General features: G+C 40.9%; 3 protein-coding genes across 3 annotated transcripts in view; all 3 read right to left on the reverse strand.

Moving 5' to 3' along the window:
• The window catches only part of RABGAP1 (RAB GTPase activating protein 1), a 64478-nt gene that overhangs the window by 9209 nt on the left and 29190 nt on the right, over positions 1-26079 (reverse strand). The window contains exons 13-18 of the mRNA XM_009998829.1: positions 7210-7323; positions 6629-6703; positions 4303-4428; positions 3595-3738; positions 2070-2111; positions 1598-1726 (exon numbers count right to left, since the gene is read on the reverse strand). Of these exons, the coding sequence (XP_009997131.1) occupies positions 1598-1726; positions 2070-2111; positions 3595-3738; positions 4303-4428; positions 6629-6703; positions 7210-7323 (630 nt within the window). The remainder of the gene's footprint in view (positions 1-1597; positions 1727-2069; positions 2112-3594; positions 3739-4302; positions 4429-6628; positions 6704-7209; positions 7324-26079) is intronic.
• Positions 21920-24522, reverse strand: LOC104389858 (probable G-protein coupled receptor 21). The gene is made up of 2 exons (XM_009998916.1): positions 24508-24522; positions 21920-23061 (listed from the first exon to the last, which is right to left on the reverse strand). Exons 1-2 carry the CDS (start codon positions 24520-24522, stop codon positions 22285-22287), a joined length of 792 nt encoding a protein of 263 aa, XP_009997218.1. The 3' UTR covers positions 21920-22284.
• LOC104389787 (probable G-protein coupled receptor 21) lies at positions 24522-25920 on the reverse strand. The gene is given in 2 exon segments (XM_009998828.1): positions 24522-25590; positions 25593-25920. Coding segments are annotated over 2 exon segments (1032 nt in total). The 3' UTR covers positions 24522-24886.

Genomic DNA, 26079 nt, shown 5'->3' on the forward strand with positions numbered 1-26079 from the left:
GCTGAACCTTTATTATTATTTCAGTAAACCAAATAAATTAAAAAGCTATGGCTATGTTTTCCTCTTTCAAAAAGCCTTGTCATGAGAAACATGTTAAACAGACTTTACATGCATAAATGACAGGCAGAATGGAAAACATGTTTATTTTCTCTTATCTTTGGCTTTATCTTTAACAACCTTACTTGAACTGTAGAAAACTGGTAGCCAGGCTCCCTCTAGTGAGAGCTGCGCAGAAACATTTCACTGTACTTTAGCTGACATTTTTTTGGAGATGCCAGCCCCTTTCTCTGGACTCAGTCCAGCCCCATCACAACTGCAGAAGTTATTCTTACTAAGCACTCCAGAAAAACACGCACAGTATTAACCCTTTACTGACAATTAAGCCAGTAAGTTCAGTTGATTATTTCATTGCTCTGTCCCTGCTGAAACACTACCCAAATTATTGTGTCTCACAGACCAAATCTCAAACTCTGTAAAGGTTGGATTTTGAGAAGACCTGAGAGGGAAGGAGGGAAGGCACACCATTGTATGTTCATCTTCTACGTTTCCAAGTGCATTAAATCAGTTTTGCCTCGAGATACCAATAAAGAGGTGATGCTGAGATTTGCTGCTGTCCCCAATTCTGGTCATTGGAGCCCCCGAGGGAACTGTGCCTTTGGGTTTGCATGGTGACAGAAAGCAGAGATGAACACTGAAATCCCACCACAGTTTTTCAGGGGCACAGGAGGCAGCAGTAACTGTTAACATTTGACTGCAACACTGAGGAGTGACTTTAAGAATCCAGAGTTGTCTCAGACTGATCATTTACTGACCTCCTTTCCAGCAGAATGCTGCTGTAATCACAATGCCTTAGCCAGGCTACTTCTCCCTCCCTATAAATTATTTATTTTGACATTTTCTGCTCAAAAACACTTTCAGATACAGAACTGAAGATTTCTACTGACAGCAAAGGACTTATATTTTAGGTCAAAGAAAGCAATTATGTGCAGTGTTCCCATCAGGGGCAACACACAGGGCTGTGATACAGAAGCATTCAGCAGCTCTGCCCAGCCCAGCAGCCCGGTTTGTACTTTCTCCATAACCTTCCATCTAATCCCCCCCAAAAAACATAGCACTTAAGGAAGCAGTGAACAGCCCTCCCATGTACTGCTCAGAGAAGACTGCTTTAAGTACTTCACACAGCACTGGGAACGCAGGGAATTTTGGCAGAGTGGGAAGAGGAACAAGTTGTTATTTGTAACATGAAAGGCAAAAGCACTTAATAGACATGATCTTAACCAGATGTATGTGCAACATCTAATCAACAGTTGGAGAGCTAAAACAGCTTTATATTAGTGCCATTAGTCATTTAAGGGTTGGGACTTTTTTAAGTAGCCTGATTTTTAGTAGCACTGAATATTGCTTTCTGAAAGCCACTCTGGTTTTAAGTTCTCCAGGTGGGCCCATATCACTGAGAATCTTGGGGCTTTGTTATGCTTCCTTATAAACATCTGCAATGGATTTGCATTGGGATGAGTGAGTTTCTAAGTTACATATTTAGAGACAGAAATTGTAAACAATAAAGATGTGCTTGCAGATGCCAGCACCACATCTTTACCTTCATATTGCATGCTAATTCCATCAGCTTTTTTGCATTCTCTTCTGAACGGTATCTCTTGGGCAGCTGCACACGGAAGAATTTTAACGCCCCTTCAAAGTCAGTCAGTAACAAATCATCCTTGGTAGTCTAGAGACAAGGAAATAAAAACGAATAACTCCAAAGCAGAGTTTGTACAATTACTGAATTCCCAGAGACAATAATGCAACAGGAGTTTTGTAAGGCTCCCAAGAACATAACTACTTTTTAACCCTCTGCAAACTGTGTTTGCTTCTGTTTCTGCAGCCTTCCATTTCCCTGCCACCCCACCCTCAGAAGCACCCTGTGCTGTGCAGGGCATGCCAGGCAGCAGCCCCTGTAACAAAACTAGTTCTTAGCTTTAAAAAAAAATACATTATTTTTGTAACAGGCATCTTTGTTTTTATACTGTGCATGATGATGCACAAAGCACAATGCAAGGCTGGATACTCACTTTTAATAATCCCAGTGCAACGTTAAAGATGACACTTATTCCCTGGAGAGAAAAATAATGACAAAATAAATTAATTTATCAGTATTTACAAGCCTGGATGTTAATTTATTTGCTGGGTCTTGTTGTTTGTCTTGTTTCTGTGAAAAGGAGGAACAGGATACAAGTGTAACCAGGTGCTGTATTGAAGTGAAGGCCCAGAAAACGACTTTGCATAGGGACAGGATGTTTCCTGGACAGCCACTGCACATAGTAAAACCTACTATCTCCTTATAATATTATTATACAAATAAATACCTATAAAATAATACATTATTATTTTTTAGTAATCCATCATTTTCATATAACTTCTGAATACTGGATTCAAACACAGCAATATATACATCCATATATTAAGTTCTGCTCTTAAAAAATTAGGGTATTTGTGTAATGACAGAGCCCTGTCTCATCCATTTTGCCACTATTTTCAGAAGTGTTTTTTTCATGTTGCCCAAATCAAATCTGTAACTCTGTAATTAAATACAGTCTCTACAGTCAGTTACCTTCTCAAGGAGTACCTTTGAAAAACAAGACACATATTTCTTTCTTCCACTAAATTATTCTTTCATCATTACTTTAAAACAATTTACAACCCTTAAAACTTCCCTGTGAACACATTTACTATTTATGAATTGAAAATGTGTTTCTAAACAAATAGAACTGATTTTTTTCAATGCCATCTGAGGCTTTCTCTGACACTACCATGTGAGCATGTGGGCAAAGGGAACAGGTTCAGAGAAAGGGTGAAAACATTGACCAGGAGATGGATGAATGCTGAAACCCTTCAGCAAAGGAAATGCAGACAAACTGCCACTTCACAACTGCAGATCCAATAAAGAATGGAGGCATTAGGTTAACCAGCAAGTAAAAAAGCCAATCATTAAATAACTCAGTACAAAATGTGATTTGTTCACTTTTGTTAATAAGCTCTCACATAAATTACACTGCTTAGCAGCTACTGCCAAATGTACTGTTCTAAACATGATTACATACAAAAATACCAATGTAAAGAATTTTGCTTTCTAAATATATGCTGTGAAGTGTGAAGAGACTTCCAGGAGTTTCCAGAAAAAAATAACTCCAAGCTTATTAGATTACCAGCATGAGAGTGAGCTGGGTGTTGTTATACACAATGGCCTCCAGGCAATAATATTATAGGAAAAAAATTAGTTATTGCCTATAATAAAACCTAACAGAGGAATACACATATTTGTAAATAAACTCATCCCATGAGCACTGTACAGAACCTCACATAGACTGAACAGTTATAAGAAATAGGAGATTATAATATTTTATCTAGATACTGACTTGTAATTTATATCTTTAGAATGCTGAGAACTCTTTCATTGCAGAAACATGACATTTCTAAATAAAAATAACTTTCAGGTGCCTTGCTCTGAAAGGACAGAAACAAGGACTCAAATCAAGGTAGTGAGAAGCTGTCCAAAGCTGCCAGAAGTACCCATCTCCAATGATATATAACACATACCTCACATAAGAGTAAGTCAATAATATGGAAGACCATGTAGAGAGGGAATTTTGCAGTGAAGAGGGTGAGGAACCACTGGGATGCATACATGTGTGCTTCAAGGCTAATGTCCAGAAAGTGGTTGTACAGATCAGGAATGTATTCCTAACAATAAAAACAAACACACAAATACTGAAAGTTAATTTATACTATTTTGGAACTGTAGCAGGAAGTCAAAGTAAGGGAAGTCCTTAGGCCAGAGCGACAATCAGTGCAGCCAGGCAGGACCAGACAGCTGCCAGACATGCTGAAGGACCTTCCAAGGGTGCTGAAGGCTTGTCCTGGTGTGGATACTCAGAAGGACACTGTATGACATGCACAGTGAGTGCAGTCTCTGGGCTCTCACCTCAGCAGCAACCTGGGTGGTGGATGTGCTGACAGCCCATGGTGTGCCTGCAGGGAGCTCAGGAGTCCCTGCTGTGCCAGGCCACACCAGAGCCAAACCGCATCTGGTCAGACATGTCTGCCTGCAAACTTGCTTCACACTGCCAGCAGCAGCAGACTGGTCGCAAGTCAACATTCCCTACTCTTAAAAAAATCTCCAATATGGGTAGTCCTCACTGTTCATCCTTGCTACCGAGGCCACAGACACTATTCACATCTAAGAGAAGTGAACAGTTGTGAGGTGCAGGCTCTGCTGCCTTCAGTCCCTGCAGGTCGGACACCCACCTGCATGAGGCGCTCCAGCTGATAGAACTTGCAGTGCAAATCTTCAAAGTTTTGTTTGAAAAGTTCCCTGAGTCCATAATCAAACATGATTTTGACCAGAACACTGAAAGCTTGCTCCTCAGGCATCTGTGAGAGAGGAAAGTGTATTCATCCCAGAGCACATCAACCTTTCCTGTCAGTTCCTTTTGCCCTCACCTCCCTCTTCCCCCCCGCCCCGAAAGGTCAGATTATCTCTGCCCTGTCCAGTAAACAAGAATATTAACACACAAAATGAGGCCTAGTGTTGCAAACAGCATTTCATTCTTATTCTGTGGAATAAATCACCTCTCCATCACCTGCCTAGAAATACATCTTTCAGACATCAAGACCAAAGCAGTTCTTTTGTGTCTTTGTTCCCAGAAGCAGCAGCAGAACCCTAGGGATTTTGAACAGCCTAAACTGCTTGTTGCCTACGGAGCTAAGAAACAGTATTACTAGAGGACCTGAAACAGGATCTTTGCCTTATTCTTAATGGCATATTTACCTTTCTAAATTAGATTATTACATTTAATGTTTATTTATTAGATGGCAGGAATAAGAGAGATCAGAAACTGCCAACAGAAGTTCCACATATCACAACTCAGCATTTCTTTGGGAAAGTTCAAAATTCCTTTTCTGCCAAAAACTGAAGAAACACCCATCATGGCTTGTCAGTGTTTAGACATTCTTCCCTGACATCAACATTCAGTTTTCATATTTCCATAGTAAAGTCTGACTGCAAGTCAATCACTTGTTCCTGTGAAGGACAGAACATCCATATTAAGTATTCTATTATTAATCTGCAGATGGTGTTTCTTAAAACTGAAGCTTTGCTGAGACATTCCAAACTGGTAGTAAAGGACTTGCAGAAACTTAATTTCCTTTTCTGCAATATTTCTTTTTAATATCTGTTTTCCCTAGCAGCCACAGTCCAAAGGCTGACTTCAAAGAGAATCAAACAAAAAGAAACTTATTTTAAATTTGTCCTTTTTAAATGCATACATTATTCCCACAAGTAACAGCTATTGTTAAAGAAAGAACTCTGGAATAACACATGGCTTGTTCTTGACAGGTGACTCTCTAATGCAATGGGTATTTTTAAAAAACAGCCATTTGACAATGAAAAAGCTAAAAGAAAGCACGTATGTCTCAGTAGAAGTGTTCAGTTCTCCTGTCTGAAAGTATCACCCTTCTTGATCTGATTCAGTGTAGTAATAAAGAATTAACTGCTTATCAAGCAAATATCTCAGATTACAGTTACAAAGAACTAAAAGGCAGTTACCAGTAATCATTTGGATTTTGTTTCAAAAGAACAGAATTTACAATCCTTCTATATCCTTTACTGACTTCATAACATTATGGGAAATACTCCAGTGAGGACCAGACTCCTTCCACTGAAAAGCTGCAGAGAAGTCTTCAAACTTAGTTCGCAACTAAAAAGCAGCTGGTGAAACAAAATCTCAAAACACTCCTGGGCTTAGGAATTGTCTTCTGTTTCAACTACCCATGCTTGCAATAGAAACACTGATAAAAAGCAGACATTACTTTAAAAAAATGTGTACAGATTTCTAATCCTCTCTTATTTCCCAAGCATAAGTGAATCTAAAACTTTTCTCTCTGATATACAGTAACCATAAATCCCTCCAGCTTCTGAACACACAAGCAATCAAAGGGGATTACTCTGATGGGATCACTTCTAACAACAACAATTAAGTTTAAAAAAACATAATTCAGGATCTTAAAAAGAAAAATAAAATATTATTTTATCCTTCACTAACCTCTAAAGCCAAGAAGCACAAAGAGCTACAACAGCCCCCACAGGCAACACACTATTCAGAGCACTGAGATCCAATAAACTGAGATCCCATCAATGCCACACGCACCCTGCTGGGCACACAAGACATGGCAATTCCCATCCATATTTCTGACTGATTCCGATAGAAACATTCTTCTAAAGAGCTTAAATCTGACCTTGAAACCCTTTAGCAGGAACATTTACAGTGTTGCCTTGTACACAAATCCCATGCCTACTAGTGATCATGAGTACAAGGCTGTAGAGTTTGGAGTGAAGGGGCCCTGGAACAGAAACACAGTGACATGAACACTGACTGGAGACAGGAGTCATTAGCAATTCCACAGTAAGTTTTATGCAACGTACTCTAGACAAATCTCATTATTACTGACCAACATTTAAGTGGGTATGTAGCCTGCAGTCCTACTAGTTCAGGAGGTACCAACATTTGTTCTAGACAAGTGAAGCAATATTTGTTCTTAAGCTTAAAACAAATGGGAAAAAAACACCACTTACATGTAGAAGCAGCACAGCAGCAAGAAACGACTGGCCTTGACAGTAGCCAATCTCTTCATCGTAGACAGAGTAGGCCTAGAAAAAGAATTGAGACTTTACAGCATATCTGCCTCAAGCTATTAACACAAATACAAAACCCTGGGTTGAACATAGCCCCATAAAATCCTCCCAGGGTGCACCAGCAGCACCAGACTATACTAGCAAGGAGGGAGCAGGCTGCAGCCACAGGTGAGCTGCTCTTCATCAGGATGGAATTAGCCCTCAGCTCCAGCACAGCGTCTAACTTGTCCAGCTTGATCCAGGATGACATGTCTGGAATTGTGTGAAGTCTGTACCAAACACCTGAGTGCTGAGGGATCCAGAAGGGTTTACTTATTCCTTTAGGTCTCCTATATCTGGATGGCAATGTGACCAGCTCAACATCTCCACTGAAGAACCAGCCTGAGTCCAGTGCCAGAATCTTGTCTCCACAACACAGCCAACTGTCACACATACACATTCTTCTCAGGTGACAGAGTTACCTCTGTTAAAAATATTAAATACAAGTTACCAAAACCAGTCAAGAAGAATTTAAAGAATACCTTGCATATTTTGTACAGGGAGTCCTGGCCATCTCCCCCAGTATCTTTAAAATAATCATGAGCAGGGAACGTTCGATTGATGTCCCGGGTGATTGCACTGTCTTGTGGAGACTCCTGTTAGGAAAAAAAAGAAAATAAATGCAAATTAAAACACATTACAAGAATATAAATGACAATATGCTAGGACTGAGAGTTAGGAGATCAGCGCTGTGTTCTGTGCACTGTTCTAAATTTAACAAAACACTCAACCAGAACAGACTGCCTGCAGGCTGGCAGCTCCAGATCATAGTCTTGATAGATTTGGTTCCCCAAACACATCTGGGAATGGTCAGTGAGTGGCAGAAAAAGCACAGGCACAGAAGCGTTCCAGGACACTGCAAGGCAGCCAGCAGCCTTCCCTTGGAGACTTCTGAACACAAATACTGCCCAGTCACGTTTGTTATCTCTCAACTGTGGACAGTAACACTCAACTGCAAACAGCTGCATGCTGCTGTCCACAATTCCCAAAATTCTGTCCCTTAGTTTCAGCTACAGAAACCACTCTTCATCCCCTCCACAGAACTAGACAACAGAAAAGTAGAACACTGAGTACAGGCCAAATAAAGACAGCACTGAAGAGTAAAACATAATGTAAAGCAGGGACAGTTGCCTGTCTCAGCTGGCATTTCAGCATGAGGAAGGTGGAACTTGGTTCTCCCCACTGCTCTGATGGCATCAGTTTCAGATGCCCTAGACGGCTGGGAAACTGCACAATAACAAATACCACACAATTAAAAATCCAGTAAATGTGAACAATAGACTGAAAAGTCCCACTGGGAGGAACACCAAGCAAGTCTGCATCAAGGGCAGGTCCTACACAAAGGGCAGTGAAAACTCCTGGCAGAGATGAAAGGAATTTGACAAAGCATAAATACAGTAACCAGTAAAAGGGAATCTCAAGGCTTTTTCCTTCAGACTTCTAACTGAGCGATTTAAAAATCAAAAAATCTCCTTTAAACTACTTGGCAATACTGGCCTCAATTAGCACCCCCTATCAGGAACTGCCAGTACTGCTGAGGATGGCTTAGGAGGAATCCTGCTCCTACCTTGGAGAAGCATCCTGGAAAGAGGTTTCCAGAATATGGAAGGAAGATGTTTGTGTCACACTTATCATGAGAACCCATAAGCATTTGTCAACGATGGCCAGCTTAAACTAACGTGTTCTCCACAACAGATTCACATTCCAACTGGGAAAATAAGCAGGTGCCATTCTAGCACTGAGGTTTTCTCAGGTCTCTGCCAATACCAGATGTGACCAAGTGAGATCTCCTGACCCACCTCCTTCAGTTCAGTTTGAAACTATTTCTAGTGTAGTCATTTGAGCCACAGCTCATAGCACTCCAGAAGTCCCAGCCTCAGTTATTCTACGAGTAGCACACATCAGGAATCACTCGAGTTGTCTTTAAAACACTTAATTTACCCAGCATGTAACAGGCAATTTTAATGTCTTTTAAATCTCAAATTGTGCTCACCACATTGAATTAAAAAAATCTGGACTGACCTTTACAATTTCAGAACTATTTCTACAAATTTGTGTCATATTTTGTGATTTCTCATTAATCAGATTTCAGATTTTGTACAGATCATAGAATAATAGAATCACTTAGGTTGGAAAAGACCTTCAAGATCATTGAGTCCAACCATTAGCCCTACTCTTCTAAGCCCAGCACTCAGCCATGTCCCCAAGTGCCACATCTAGACAACTTTTAAACACATCCAAGGGTGGTGACTCAACCACCTCCCTGGGCAGCCTGTTCCAATGTCTGACAATCCTTTCCCTGGAAAAGTTCTTCCTAAAGTCCAGTCTAAACCTCCCTTGGTGCAGTTTGAGGCCATTTTCTCTTGTTCTATCACCAGTTGCTTGTAAGAAGAGACCAGCACCTGCCTCTTTACAACATCCTTTCAGGCAGTTGTAGAGGGTGATGAGATCTCCCCTCAGCCTCCTTTTCTTCAGACTAAATGGCTATAACATCTTGTCCTTTTTAGGCAGTCATGATCCAGCTGTTATCTAGCTCATTATTATAACTATTGCTATAATCCAAATTGCTGAGATAAAACAGAAACAAAAACCCCTTGTTTGCCTGTAGATATTTCTTTTTGCCTACAACTGGTCGCTCTTTTCACTACTTAAAATACAACTCATCTGTCATTCAGAGAATCTTCTTCACCTGTCAGATTACCATGTAACACTGCCCAGGTTAGCACTGCAAACATTAGATTCTATGTGGAGAAATGGTTTATTTATAGAAAAGTTTTGCAAAAACCCCATGTTTCTGTTAGGCAAACAGAAAAAAGAAGCAAAATAGTGAAAAAGTACACAATGTAATCCGTGTGTGGATCATTAAATACAGCTTTCAGTTGATCTTTTTCTTCACTAACTGATTTTGCAAACAAGAACAAAATTACCACAGAATGCTTGATTTTCTCTTCTGATTTCAATCCAAGGTTAATGCTCCTCTCTGTGGCTTAATACATTTCATTAGGAAAGCATTGCACTGCTATTAGAATCAAGTTATTGTTTTGGAAATTATATCAAAAGTACTGTTCAGCATTTCAGTTCGATAATTAACATGTCAAAGAGGTCCATCTCATTACAAGGAAATCAGAAACAAACAAAATCCAACGCTGAATAAATTTCATATAAACATAAGCCTTTTAAGTCATCAAAGACAAGTAAGATAATGGCTGGCTGTCAGCTTCAGCTAGTTTTCCAAGTAGAGAAAGACAATATTCAGACACAATTCTGAACACTTTAAAGCATGTGCACACAGCCCTAGTGATAACTTTTGCAAGGCTGAATTACAGCTTTGCAGGAGTACAGGCACCTTTCCCTGCAATACCAGCTCGTGGTACCAAACAAGTAAGTCCCTGAGCACTACCTGTGCTCTGCTGCAATGGCCACATAACCTTGAATCCACTTGCCTTTTAATCCACTTATTTAATAGCAGAGAGCAAAGTTGGAAACTTTTAGGATCAGCTTCTCAAACAAATTGCTCATTATGGCTACAAAGAACTAATTAGTGGTCTCTCTCTGGCTTTGCGTGACTTGTTCAGCACTTGACTCAAAAGTTTCAGCACAGTTCTTCAAGTAATCTGTAGCACTGGTTCCTGCAGCTGAAACAGCCCAGGGAAAGAAAAATTAACGGAAATGATAAGGTTTAAAAATGTTTTTCAAACCATGGCTTTGAAATCTCCCCATTAGTACAAACTGCTGCAATCCAAGCATTGTGTAACCTTTTCTTTACTCCTATTTTTATACCTTGCTGTGAGAATTGGCTCAATGGGCAATTTCTCATGCTTTCAGGGGACTGGGAACTGAAGGAAACCCTTCTGAACCCACACCCTTCACAAACTGGGATTGAAAAACAGAAAACTAAGAATGACAGGAAGAAAAAGAAAGTAATAAAGAAAACAGAATAGAAAACAGCCATGAGAACTGAGGCGAGCGTAGTGAAGATTAAAATTCTCATAACAGTTCATTGCTCCAAAGGAAAGCAGGAAAATGTAGATGCTCAGACTAAGAACATACCCTTCCTCCCCCCTTTTAAGCACTTTAAAATATTAGGAGTTATACTGAAACCTTTCTCTCCAACTGATCTAAAATGAAACTGTGACTAATTATGGAAACCAGGTCACAGTCCAGCAGATAAAAGCTCAACTATTGTATCAGCCTGTCTATAAAGGGGTATTGGTTCCCACCTCCTAAACAGGACACATTTGAAAGACATTATCCTTGTATTTTTGTGATCTTCTAAGGAAACACCCCAGGTTGTGCAAACCATATAATGCAGTTAAAACCTCAGTCAAGGTGGTCAGCCTGAGACTGTTACTTCACAAGTTTTTTTCTGTAGCTTAAGTCCCAATTAAAAGACATGGAAGAGCTGGAGTTTGTACCTCCTCATGAGGCTGATCTACTTGCAATTTCCAGCAATTGAGAGGATGAAGCAGCAACAGCAAAGAATTGCTGAATGGGCAGGATCAGTGATGGAAAAATGACTGAAATAATAAATCTCCAGAGAAGCAGAGCAAGTTTTCTGCTGGCAATTTCTCCCTCGCTAATGAGAGCATAAGAAAATAAAGGCTTTACATAGACACAGGTTGACTTAAAAAATTACATTAAAATGGTGAGGTCCAAACTTTAGATTCCCGACCTGCTTCCACACCCAGAATGATTAATAATATTGAAGTTTGCTCACTGCAGTGAGTTATCCAACACACCCCCTACAAGAATCAAACTGTGCTGCATTCTCACTCTTAGTACAATGGGATATTGGAGTGTTGTGTTTTTTTCAGCAAGGTCCCACTGCCTGTGCAAGGATTTTGTCAGGCGGTCAGAGATGACTGTGAGAAGGGTCTAGAGACTCAACCATCAGTGGGATTGCAAACCCTTTGCCCAGGGTCAGACCAGCACGTGGTGTGTTGCTGCAAGGCCCAGGCAAGTCATTTGAGAGCCACAAGCCAGCTGGCAGCTTCCAGCAGTTGCATCAGGCAGAAAAAGCCAAAACCCTATGGGCAGCAAAACAAGGGGAATATTGCACAATGGGGATAAGTTCTTTTGAGCAGATCTGTACATTTTAAGTACATCCAGAAATATCAAAAGGTCTTTTGATAGTTGTTTTCAATTTGGTAGAATACTGTGTCCCCAGGTCTGTTTTGCAGGTTGGTGGCATTCCCAAGATTGCCTTAGTAAGTATTTGCACTGACTTTGACACAAAGTGTATTTCCTGCCTTTGCCTTCACTGTGAGAAGGTTTTGGTAAGAAAAATTACACCTGTTACTGAGACCCTAAGGAGGTATCACAAAACCTACTTTCAAAGCAATGTACTTGTTAACTTCCCACAAGTGCTGCCTGCAGAATGCAGGTGTTACCTGCAGTCACCACTTACTGACATGTACAAATAAAAAGTATTTGTGGACAAAACCTGAATAATTTAGACAAATGAGTGGTTAGCTGCAATTTGATACAATTGTGCATTGATACAACATACTTTCGGTCCAAATATGGCAATATAGTGCATTTCTAAAAATAAAAGTGAATCCCTTGTGATCTCCAGCCCTTTCGCTCCGTTCATTTCCTTTTAGGGCTCAAGTTTCCCACAGGAAAATTATAGAGAGGAGTCTGCCTACAGTGCCCTGCATCATTGTATGGATAAAGCACAAACACAGAACGTTTGCTGGAAGGGAATTACGTACAAGCCTATTTAGAGCAATCAAGATAGGAGGGGAAAACCCCACCCGCTCCCCGAGGAACACACCTTCAGCAGCAGTTGCACAGAAGCCACCCAAGACAAGATGTGAAAACATGTGACATATCATTTATTTCTTAAATGTATTTATGATCCATTCAGACCTTTCAAATAAAGTGTACAAGTGCATTTCAGAATAAAAAACTACACTCTTCACACAGTTCTGTAGAACACTACATTTCATCAAGAAACTTGAAGCAAAAACTTCCTATTAAACCACCCATGCATCCTTTGGCTACAATAATATCACTGATCAACGAGTACTGCTATTCAATTCTGAGTTTCCCTTTAAAGAGAAGGAGCATCCCAAAATACGCTGCCCCTTCCAGTCACCTCTCTTTAAAGAGAGAATATTAAATAAATTAGCTAAGTTTTTAGGCGAAATAAGTAAGGCTACTTAGTACTGTTGATGTATGATCCATGTATTTGGAGAACAGGCAATCCTAGGCTATGTGAAACGCGCCAACAGCCCTTGAAATTGTAGTAGTATCAAGATTACATCAATCCAGAACAAATGACAGACAAAAAATGTAACCTGTGGAACAATCACTGAAAAATCTGCAGTTTCTCTTAGGATGGGAAGTGCTGATAACAGATTCAGAAAAGTGTTTATAAAATTCGCTAAGAACCACAATGACATTCTTAAAATTACATATTTTACAAAGCCCTAAACTGTGTGACCACACCATTACTGCCGTGTTAAACTGCTTGTTTTAAAATACATATTTACACATACACATGTATATATGTAAAATACATATATATTAGAAAACAATTAATGTAACAAAGCAGTAATTGTACAGTCACACAATACACATATGTATGTACATCTACAGCATAAAGGAAACAAGCCAAGAGATGTATGACACAGCTGGGGTACAGATCATCTCTAAGGGAAGAATACATTTCTTTTGAGTTTTAACAGTTCATAGTAAAATTACCTCTTGGAAATAATTATGCAAAGATTTAGCATCAGATATTTACATGCTTCTGATTTATCTAGTTCCATTTAATATTTAAAAATATGCAAGTATTATTTTAAATCAGTAACATTTGTCATTTTTGGCTCAACTGTAGTTTTTTCTTATTATTAGTCTTAGCTGAAAAATCAGCTACAGAAATGTCTTAGACCAAGGGGGTAGAAGTACCTCTCTCCCCTGTATTTTAACAACAATTCAGAGTTGGCACAAAATATACAGTTCTGGAGCCACAACCACTCTTCCTTTGTGTACCAAAAAACCCAACTTCACCATCTCCCCCTTCCATTGCAGAACATGAATCAGAGCCCACCCAGGCAGAGGTGAGGAACCTCGAGGAGCCCAGACAGACACCCGGACACTGCCCATAGTCTGAGAACCAAACACCATCAGAGAGCCTGAGGGGTCAGCCTGGCCCTCATTCACCTGTTAGCTTTTCTCATCTGCTCTGGTGGACTTGTTTTCCATAGTTGTTCATCACAGGGGTTTCACACCCACGCGTCTTTCTCAATCAATACAAAACAATTTCCAGCATTAAAAGGTGCACAAAGTTCTTCCAAACACACACATACACATCCTTACCTGTGATTTTATCTATTCTTGGCATTTTAACCAACACTCAGAAAAAACCTACCAGTTGTACCACTACTCATATAAGGAGCTGGGCTGTCTCCGAACCAAAACTCCTCCTAATGTCCCTCTGACAAATGTCCAGTCTCCACAGCACACCCTGAAATAATCTCACCAGGAGCTTCTGTGAAGGTGCCAGGGATGGGCAGGACACGGGGACACGAGCAGCCTCTGAAGGCAGGTCGCTCCTCTGTGCTGCACCCAGCAAAGCAACCTAAAAGCACATGCACACCAAGCCTCCCATGCTTGCAGTTTAATTGTAAACAGCATGTGGAAAAAAACCTAACAAACAATTTAAAAAAGTACTAATACAATTTTGAAATCCCTGAAGAAAAGACATACCCACGAGTATTAAGAACAGTAAAAAAGCTCATCATTAGCAACTGCAAACTCGTTTCCATCCTGTTGCATTCATTAGAGGAATACAAAATTCAATCTAGCGTTTACATGCTACAGCTACAATAGAAACTAGATTTCAAACATTATATATGGAGAAAAATTTATCAGCATAGGAACTTGCAAAACACTGTGCTGTACAGCATTTCTAAAGACACATGTCTGTGAAGACAATATCTGCAACTGTAAATCCTTTCAGACAGTTGAAAAGCATGGCTGGAGGTAACGCTGCTCCCTGTTACCTGGAAGGATTAACTGCACCATTATTTTTAATAGGTTTTAATGACAACAATTTATCCTCAAGAAATACTTAAGCCCTCAAAAACTGAGGTGATGAGAAACATACGGGTACCTTACAGCCCTCAGGGTTTTATTTCTTTGTACACTAAACATCAACTCTTTTGACAGCATCTACAGAAAATGTTTTAAAAAACGTTCTTATGAAATACTTCTCATACTCAATAATGCTAATATTTAAAAATACTTCACAGTGTGGTACTAATGTAACTTCATAAAACGAGCAACTTGAGTCAGCTAAAGCTCAAAGCCTTACATTATATTAAAATAGTCCAAAGATTTCACACACACAAAATCACTAGCACTATAAATATACCTAAGCCACTTTAGTGCAAAGTCTGTTTTTGCTTCCCCTGACAAATCCCTCTATATTCCTGCCAGCATATTAAAACGTCATCCTTTACTAATCTAATTATTGATTTTCAAGGATTCATTTACAGTTGAAATCCCAAAAGAACTTTTTTCAATTTACCATAAAAGTAATGACTTGGTTTATTAAGCATTTGATTGCTTGTATCATGTGATCTTTGTAACACTTCAGAATGACTGGCATATGCACAGCAAGATTTGAGTTCATCTTTACAAGGAGTTACTTGAATTTAACTTTTTAATTAAAGAATCTCCAGTAATGGCCATCAGAGAGAAGCCAAAGCTTTGAATTACAAAATTGCTATCCTCATCTTACAAATTCATAACAAGAGAAGTCAGACCAGGCAGCTGGGGTCCCCACAGGACTCCCCCCTTGGCCATCACTGACTCCCCACAACTCTGAGTACCCAAACATCACCTACTGCCATGTGCATCCCCACAGCACTTCTATCAACTCCTCAGCAAATAAAGCTACTGGGTATCAACTTGGGTAGAGGGAACAGTCTCAGATGTGGCCTCCTGGGCTCTCCCCAGAGAAGAGCCCATCCCTCCTTTGACCGGCCCAGTGATCGCCACACTCTCCCCAACATCTTCAGGATAAAACAAAGATGACTTTAACAACTTCTGTTTCTCAATTGACATAACCACAAATTTACCAGCTAGGGAACCAGTTTTGACCAGACAGATGGCTAAAGTACAGAGGCTGCAAATTAACAGCCTAGATCAGGACACAGGAACATAAACTTACATTCATGTTTTCATTAACTGCAAAAGCTCAAGAGATGCAAACAAGAAATGGGTGAAATCCACAAACACTTCCATTTGCAGTCAACACTAAACGCATGTAGAACAGACACAGATTGTGCCTTATTTTATATAAATAAAAACTGAAAGGTGACAGAAGGCAGTATCGAGTGGAGAACCATCAGCAAAGCTGCCTGCACGAGCAAAATGTCACCTGTCTAAAAAATCTTGTGTCACAGGAAGAAAAACTAAAAGCTGACTAAACAAACCATATCACATCAGATTATCTCCCTATTGCTAGAATGCCTCAGATGGGCAACCATGGCACATACTGGTGTTATCCCATTTCACCTGACCTGAAGTGGAGGGGCTGGATGGCTGCCCCAGGTCTGCAGGGAACCTGCTGATGCAGAAGCCCCGAGGCTCAGATGAGCTGCCCTCAGAGTGCAGCACAGAAAAGCAAGGTTAAACTCCATCTTTATAAAAATAAATGTATTGTAAAGAGTATGACCCAAATTAAATACTACATTCTTCTGACAGTACTGCAGTGTACATCCTACCATCAGCATGGGCATGAATGTCCAATGGTTTCCTTTGTTTGTTTCCACTGGCCACAACCTTCAGATTCTTCCTCTAAATACAACTGCACCTGGTTTTACACACAGTAACTCAATTTTTAAAAGCTGTCTTCTTCCAAAAACATTTTATAGACATAATTTTAGTATTTTGCTTATGTGCAGAAAATGTCTTCCCAAGTGGCATCTCTGCAATGCACAGATAATAAGGGAAGTAACAACTGAGAATTTTTAAGACATATGTTGCCTCCAGAATTTAGGAGAACACTTCTAGTGCAAAATGGGTTATTTTCATGATGGGGGATTCTCCCATCAATCTCAAGGAGGGGCTGTTGACTCTGCTGGAGAAAGCCTATAAACCCTGACAGCCCAGCAGGCTGGGCACCTGCAGCTTATCCCGAGGTCCAACCTGGCCTCAGCCAAACGTGTTTCAAGCTCACGCGATTATGAAGGCTAAAGGACCAGGCAGTGAGTAATACTCTTAGTATCTGATGCGAGATCAGTCACATTCAAACAACAATATTCATGGTATAAAGACTGAGAAATAACAAAAACCCCAATGTCAACCATGCTCTCTAGAGCTCTGAATTTCAGCAACAGGGATGGAAAGAGAAGAGCAGAAAATGGATGGAAAGACACAGGCTGGCTGAGACAGTCCAGCTTCACCAGGAGGACCAGCGGGCTGGGCTTGGGAATCTCCCCACTGCTGTTACAGCCCAGTCTCTTCCCTCCTGGAAGTCTCAACAGAACAAGTCAACCACCTGCAGTGTCCATTCCCTTAAGATGCATAAGGGAAGACAGCTGCTCTTCCCTCATTTAAGTATAAAGACCACAGAGGCATTTACACCTCTTGGATCTCAGCACGGTATCAGGTACAAACATGTGCTTTGCCAACTTCAGGTACTGTTGGTAGTCAGGTGAAATTCAAGTTCCTCTTGAGTGACACTAAGGAAAGGGGAAGATGTGTCACTGTATTCTGCAGCCACAGAAGGGAAGAAAAAAAGTTTCTAAATTCAAAACCAAAGGTCAGGGAAATGTTTTAGCAGGTGCTTCAACTACCTGGAACTAAAAGTGTGTTGAAACAACAACAAACACTTTCCAAAACCTCCACCCCCTCTTATTAAATTGAAACCACCTGAAACAGATAAATCAAGTAATTGGAAAAAATTAAAATAGGCCTTTTGTTTATAATGTCTAAAGCTGGACTCCTATGCTCAGGTATTAGTTCCTAACAAATTCAGTTTTTAAAGCACAACCTGAATTAGAAGTTCTGACAACTTCAAACTCTGATGTGCAGTAAACTCAGTAAGACTGAAACATTTTAGATTTCTTAACTCATGAAGGTTCAGTTCATCTGCTACCAACATCACAGCAGTTGGCAATCCCACAATAAAATAAAATAAAATAAACCAACATCCTTATTGAATTTGCATACTGAACGTTTTCATCTCGCATCCCATACAGGTCTTGGAAGTGTATTTTTCAGAACAGGAAAACTGCTGGAATTCAGGACTTCTCACAGGTAAAACTTTTATAAAAGCAAGAAAGGAATGAAGCCCTAGAGATGTAGCACAAGATCAAACTTTGGACACACTACTCAAGCCTTTGCTGTAAGAAAGACTTTTCACACAACCTCATGCCACTCAAGATTCTCTGTGCCTCGGTACGTTGTGCCACTTCCTTCTTGTCAGAGATTTCTGACAAATATTCAAGATTGCCCCTTGGCATGCTGACACAGCCACGTCGGAATTCCAGCTAGTAGAAACAAATTCTGACTGATAAGAAGCTTAAAAACAAGTACAAAACCCCTAAGAATAAATAAAGACACTAGAAACTACGAACATTTAAATTTAAAAAAAAAAGGTAACACTAGATAATAGCAAAACTCTTGTTTCACACAAAAGGTATCTGTTGAGTTAAAAAACACTGACTTGATCAGAGATTATTAAAAAAAATATTTCACATATTTTCTCCCAGTCTATTTGGGAAATGACAATATAATCATAACCAAGGCTTCCAGTAAACTTTATAAAAAAATAAATCAAGACTTGTAGATTAAGCAAATTATCACCTTCTGAGAAGTGTGCAGAGAAATTCTTTCCATGATACTAAAAAAATGCCACTGAATTGTATCCTGCAAATTGAACCTTCTAGCAGAGTAATTTGAAAGTGAGGCAGATAAGTCCAATAATAATAATAAAAGAATTATAATCTAAGATGGAACTTCAAAATTAGTTCATTTAATCATGTCACAACACACAATTTCTATGAAGGTGTAATTTGATTTCTGTATCTCCTCAGTGTGGCATTTATATGTGCAATGCTCTTGATACCAATTTATAAAGCACCAGGCACCCGTATACAAATACAGCCAAGAAAGAATTAGTTTCATTTGTATCATGATGGAAAACTTGCTGCCTAACAAAAAGGACTACTGAGCTGCATGTTAACTATATGAGGAAGGATGTGGCATGGACTGCTGAGCAAACAAGGTAAATACATTTCAAAATTATTTCTTCTACAATTGACACAGTGAACAAGATTCACCCCTATGCAATTGCACTGAAGATGCAACTCAAATGTTATGAATATTTAAAACATCTAATCACATACAAACCTAGAACAACATTCAATTAACCCAAAGGGGGGAAAAGTAATTTAAATTTAATTTTTTAAAAAAAATAATCAATAAATTAACATAAAAATAGAAACATTTGACACAACAACTAAGCTACTAAGGCAACATTTAAAGTGTCTGTAAAAACACTGGATGAAACTGGAAAGCATCAACTGGCTGCAACTCCTCTCTACCCTGACCCCTTGGAGACTTCCAGATTCTGATTTTTCACCTCTTACAAAAATAATCTGAGCTGATGAAGGCTTAGAGATGAGCAAGGCAACAGAACAAAAGCCTGGCTGTTAGGAATGTTATAACTGAACCTTAGCTGCAAAGCAACAACAGCTGCAGGCATGCATCTGCATCTGCAACCACCACTACACTTCAAGTACAATTCTAGGCTTATAGCTGAAGTAGCAACTGCTTCATCTCAAGTTAAATCTCTATGCCATCATTTAGACCCCTAACCACTTTTTTAAATTTTCCACATTCTAAAAAGCTAGCATACACTGCTCCCATTTAAAGCCTCTATTCATGCCATGGAAAAAAAAAAGCAACAATCTTTGCTCTTCGGCTTCCACTTAAACCTCAAACTGCCATTTTTAGGGTTTTAGGCACTAGCAGATTCTTTTATTAAATTTAATCAAATGCTATTTTAATGATAGACTGCATCACTTCAAAGACTGGGAAATGTTAGATAAGGTGAAGTGTCAGAGAAAAGCTATTGGGAGTTTACCTGAGAGGCTGTTCCAAAAATACCACATGCACACACTTTGATATTAGTGACTAAAGCCCTTAAATTGTTCCCCAAAGCCCACCCTTGCCATAATATCTACAAAACTCTTGAGAACAATTAGCCAGCTGATGGGCTATGAGCTTATTATCCCATTTATAAATGACTCACAACACCCTCACACTCGGCTCCCCCCCCAGCTGTCTGTGACTCTAACCAAAATTCCAAAGAGTTCTGCAGACATCACCCCTGGGGTCCTGTGCAAGGACCACAGCACAACCCTGCTTCTAGACACTCTCTTATGACAAAAGGTAACCAGAGGTGTCACCATGAAAGCATCAGGGTTTGGATTTAAAATTTCAGATCAACTAAGGAGAAAGTTTATCTCAGGAGGTTTGGGCTAGGGATGAAATACATTGAAAGCAGACCAAGATACAGGACTTAAATGTGTTTTGCAAGAGGCAGCAAGAGCACGGGGTTCTGCCTCATCCTCCCCAGGAATAAGCACATACAGCTCTCCCTAGGAGGAGCTTGTGTCTATCAGCTGACAAGTACAAGCCATGCCAGGAGTGCTTCATCCCACAACTCTTGCTTTCCTTCTGTTTCCTCATGGGCAGCCTCACAAGACTATCCTGGAGTGAAGGTGGATGGGTAGCAGGCAGGGTGGTTTGCAGCAATCACTCCATGTGCAAACACAGGACAGACACAAATTGTTCTTATCCTCCAGGGCGAAGCACCAAAGAGCTCAGGACTTCCCCCGATCAGAGGGTATGTGCCTGTTTGTGAGAGGGACAAGGTAGAGTACTAAGAGGATCCTCTTGATTTCTAACAGCAGCAGACCTGAAACCGTTTAACAAAAACAGAGTATTCTCTTTGGCCAAAAGAATTACCCCAATTCTAAAAAATCAAATTATTTTTCCTTACTATTTTTTCATTCCCACTTCAACCAGCAGCACACACCAACTGTACCACAAGAGCTCACAGAATTCCCCAGGCTCTCAGCAGCCCAGCACACCAAGCTGTGGCATAAGCTGCCCCAAGGCCAGAGGTGTGACATGGGGACATCCCTGCCCAAGAGACTGGGTGAGATCAGACAATGCAGGCTGTAATCCACTACTACAGGAATACATGCTTCACTTTCAATTTCCAGTATGGCATCAGTAAAAAGACAGGGATATTCTTTAGGAAAATTAATCAATGAAGACCACATTGCCTTCTTAACAGCATTATAATACTAAAAAATATTTAATGTAAGCTAGCTTGAAAAAGCTGTGGTCAGTGAGATTTTGTTTCTCGGATACTGACTCTGACCAGTAAGATATGCCTTTCCCAACAGGATTTAGCTCCTGCTATATTCAAACCATCTTTAATCCCACGATGGCTAAAGAAAAATGTCTCTGATTTAGCCCTGTGCACTTATGAATAACTCAAATACTACAGTTAAATTTACAACATAGTTCCCTTAGCTGTTTAGAAGACAATTGTTTTCTTTCCTTTCCCCTTAAGTTCCAGTATGTAAAATATCAGAAGAATTTAGATTTTAAAAAAATAAAAGGGGGACATGTTATTTTTAAAGCTGTTCTTGAGAAAATTTCCACATATGAAACTGTGGCATTTCTCCACTGTTTTGAGAATAATTTTCACATGTTGGCATCATCCTCAAGTGGCTGCCACAATTCTGGTGTCACAAAGCGAAATTATTTTCTCTTAGCTTATCAAAACACATTTTATTTAACTGCTAAATTTGGTTTGATCCATTTTTTTCTTCTTACTCCACAACAAACAGGACAATGCAGATGCCAGACTCTGATCACACACATGCATCCTACCAGAGACACAGGGCATGGAAGCCAGACCAGCCCTCCGAAGCATACGACTGCTCAGATCACATCACTGCACCCATGGCTCAAAAAGGCTTCAAATTCCCACTGAAATGTTCACATTGTTCACTACTGCTCTAGAAGTCCTGTCTAGGTAGCACTGAAAAACAAACTGTTTGGCCCCTTCTGTTATGATGCTGGAACATTTTGTCAATATACTTTGGCATATATTAAAAAAATCCCTGTAACACACCATATACTGTGACATTTCCACTTCAGATCTATCATTTACATGTGAAGCACGAATCTCCAAAGAATCTAGTAAAGCTGTAAGAAAGACTACATTTTGCTGAAGCTCTCAAGACACCCACTCCATTCAGTCACACCAGCTGGAGAGGTAAGTGTCAAGATACAGCTTTATTCTTAAACATGAACATGGAGGTGAAACTCCACAGCCTCCTCCACAGCAAGAAATTTTTTTAAAGTGACATCAAAATGATATGTGCTCCTGATTCTTCTAAGTCAGCAGCATTTCTCAGAAACCTTTTTGCACATCTGGACGTCTTAAAATCGTATTTATTTTGCAATTTACAAAATTGTCCCTGCACTTCCCAGTCCAGCTGATAGGTGTCTTAGACATGACATCCATTGGAAGATCTTTTGCTCCTAGAGTTAGAGGAGTCCTTAGCTACCCTCTGTCTAGCACAGGAGGCACAAACAGCCCCCGAGAGACGCTTAAGCCCCTTCTGAAAGACACTGTTGGAGAGACTGTAAATGACACAGTTGCAGAAACTGTTGCTAATGGCAAGCCAAGTGGTGAGGAAGGACGCCACGCGGTTACTATAGACATTGGAGCTCTCCAGCAGAAAATAGATAATGTAGGGCAACCAGAGGATGTAGAAGACACTGGTGATGCGGAACAGCACCATGGCATAGCGCTTGTCCGGGCAGGGCTGCGCCTCCCCGGCCTCCCCGTCCTGAGAGCTGAAGCGCACGCGCCTCTCGTTGATCTCCTTGGTGTGCTGCTGGCAGATGCGGAAGATGTTGAAGTAGGTGAAGCAGACGATGAAGGCAGCCGGGGCGTAGAGCATCACCACAATGAAGAGGGTGAAATAGGGATCGGTGTTCCAGGAATTAGCACACCACTGAAACACATCCCCGTGGTACCCAGGCTTTCCCCACTGGAAGGAGGGCAAGAAGACAAGGCAGGAATAGAGCCAGATGATCAGGATGCAGATGCGAAGTCTCCAAGGGGTGACCAGCGTGTTGTAGGTGAGTGGCTTGGTGATGGCAATGTATCTGTCAATGCTGATGCACGCCAAAGAGGCCATGGAGACAAGCCATGCCAGGAGTGCTTCATCCCACAACTCTTGCTTTCCTTCTGTTTCCTCATGGGCAGCCTCACAAGACTATCCTGGAGTGAAGGTGGATGGGTAGCAGGCAGGGTGGTTTGCAGCAATCACTCCATGTGCAAACACAGGACAGACACAAATTGTTCTTATCCTCCAGGGCGAAGCACCAAAGAGCTCAGGACTTCCCCCGATCAGAGGGTATGTGCCTGTTTGTGAGAGGGACAAGGTAGAGTACTAAGAGGATCCTCTTGATTTCTAACAGCAGCAGACCTGAAACCGTTTAACAAAAACAGAGTATTCTCTTTGGCCAAAAGAATTACCCCAATTCTAAAAAATCAAATTATTTTTCCTTACTATTTTTTCATTCCCACTTCAACCAGCAGCACACACCAACTGTACCACAAGAGCTCACAGAATTCCCCAGGCTCTCAGCAGCCCAGCACACCAAGCTGTGGCATAAGCTGCCCCAAGGCCAGAGGTGTGACATGGGGACATCCCTGCCCAAGAGACTGGGTGAGATCAGACAATGCAGGCTGTAATCCACTACTACAGGAATACATGCTTCACTTTCAATTTCCAGTATGGCATCAGTAAAAAGACAGGGATATTCTTTAGGAAAATTAATCAATGAAGACCACATTGCCTTCTTAACAGCATTATAATACTAAAAAATATTTAATGTAAGCTAGCTTGAAAAAGCTGTGGTCAGTGAGATTTTGTTTCTCGGATACTGACTCTGACCAGTAAGATATGCCTTTCCCAACAGGATTTAGCTCCTGCTATATTCAAACCATCTTTAATCCCACGATGGCTAAAGAAAAATGTCTCTGATTTAGCCCTGTGCACTTATGAATAACTCAAATACTACAGTTAAATTTACAACATAGTTCCCTTAGCTGTTTAGAAGACAATTGTTTTCTTTCCTTTCCCCTTAAGTTCCAGTATGTAAAATATCAGAAGAATTTAGATTTTAAAAAAATAAAAGGGGGACATGTTATTTTTAAAGCTGTTCTTGAGAAAATTTCCACATATGAAACTGTGGCATTTCTCCACTGTTTTGAGAATAATTTTCACATGTTGGCATCATCCTCAAGTGGCTGCCACAATTCTGGTGTCACAAAGCGAAATTATTTTCTCTTAGCTTATCAAAACACATTTTATTTAACTGCTAAATTTGGTTTGATCCATTTTTTTCTTCTTACTCCACAACAAACAGGACAATGCAGATGCCAGACTCTGATCACACACATGCATCCTACCAGAGACACAGGGCATGGAAGCCAGACCAGCCCTCCGAAGCATACGACTGCTCAGATCACATCACTGCACCCATGGCTCAAAAAGGCTTCAAATTCCCACTGAAATGTTCACATTGTTCACTACTGCTCTAGAAGTCCTGTCTAGGTAGCACTGAAAAACAAACTGTTTGGCCCCTTCTGTTATGATGCTGGAACATTTTGTCAATATACTTTGGCATATATTAAAAAAATCCCTGTAACACACCATATACTGTGACATTTCCACTTCAGATCTATCATTTACATGTGAAGCACGAATCTCCAAAGAATCTAGTAAAGCTGTAAGAAAGACTACATTTTGCTGAAGCTCTCAAGACACCCACTCCATTCAGTCACACCAGCTGGAGAGGTAAGTGTCAAGATACAGCTTTATTCTTAAACATGAACATGGAGGTGAAACTCCACAGCCTCCTCCACAGCAAGAAATTTTTTTAAAGTGACATCAAAATGATATGTGCTCCTGATTCTTCTAAGTCAGCAGCATTTCTCAGAAACCTTTTTGCACATCTGGACGTCTTAAAATCGTATTTATTTTGCAATTTACAAAATTGTCCCTGCACTTCCCAGTCCAGCTGATAGGTGTCTTAGACATGACATCCATTGGAAGATCTTTTGCTCCTAGAGTTAGAGGAGTCCTTAGCTACCCTCTGTCTAGCACAGGAGGCACAAACAGCCCCCGAGAGACGCTTAAGCCCCTTCTGAAAGACACTGTTGGAGAGACTGTAAATGACACAGTTGCAGAAACTGTTGCTAATGGCAAGCCAAGTGGTGAGGAAGGACGCCACGCGGTTACTATAGACATTGGAGCTCTCCAGCAGAAAATAGATAATGTAGGGCAACCAGAGGATGTAGAAGACACTGGTGATGCGGAACAGCACCATGGCATAGCGCTTGTCCGGGCAGGGCTGCGCCTCCCCGGCCTCCCCGTCCTGAGAGCTGAAGCGCACGCGCCTCTCGTTGATCTCCTTGGTGTGCTGCTGGCAGATGCGGAAGATGTTGAAGTAGGTGAAGCAGACGATGAAGGCAGCCGGGGCGTAGAGCATCACCACAATGAAGAGGGTGAAATAGGGATCGGTGTTCCAGGAATTAGCACACCACTGAAACACATCCCCGTGGTACCCAGGCTTTCCCCACTGGAAGGAGGGCAAGAAGACAAGGCAGGAATAGAGCCAGATGATCAGGATGCAGATGCGAAGTCTCCAAGGGGTGACCAGCGTGTTGTAGGTGAGTGGCTTGGTGATGGCAATGTATCTGTCAATGCTGATGCACGCCAAAGAGGCCATGGAACTGATACCACGTAACCAAAAATTTGGCAAACCAAGGACTCACTTAGAACAATAGGGTAGTGCAGCAGAGACAAAGAAGGCACCAGACAGCTCACGCCCACCAGGAGGTCAGCATACGCCATAGTCTGGATGAAGTAGCTGGTGGTGTGGTGGGTCAGCAGAGGTGCACAGTGAAACACAAATATCACAATAATGTTGCCTGAAATAATCAGCACCATGAGGAACACAATAATAACCACTTCCAGGAGGCAAAAATTGATGGTCTCCAAATAGCTAATGGCCAGGAGACAGAAGGGCCGGCCACTCTGGTTGCCAACCAAAGAGGAGTTCATCTTGAGCACTGCAGTGATCTCTTCACTTTATCCTCCTGCCTGCTGCCTGCAGCCACTGGTCCTGCAGACAGACACACGGACACACACCCACTGCTCGGTCCTGCAGACAGACACACGGACACACACCCACTGCTCGGTCCTGCAGACAGACACACGGAC

The sequence above is a fragment of the Chaetura pelagica genome, unplaced genomic scaffold (assembly GCF_000747805.2).
Source record: "Chaetura pelagica isolate M959 unplaced genomic scaffold, ChaPel_1.0 scaffold405, whole genome shotgun sequence".
Taxonomy (NCBI): domain Eukaryota; kingdom Metazoa; phylum Chordata; class Aves; order Apodiformes; family Apodidae; genus Chaetura; species Chaetura pelagica.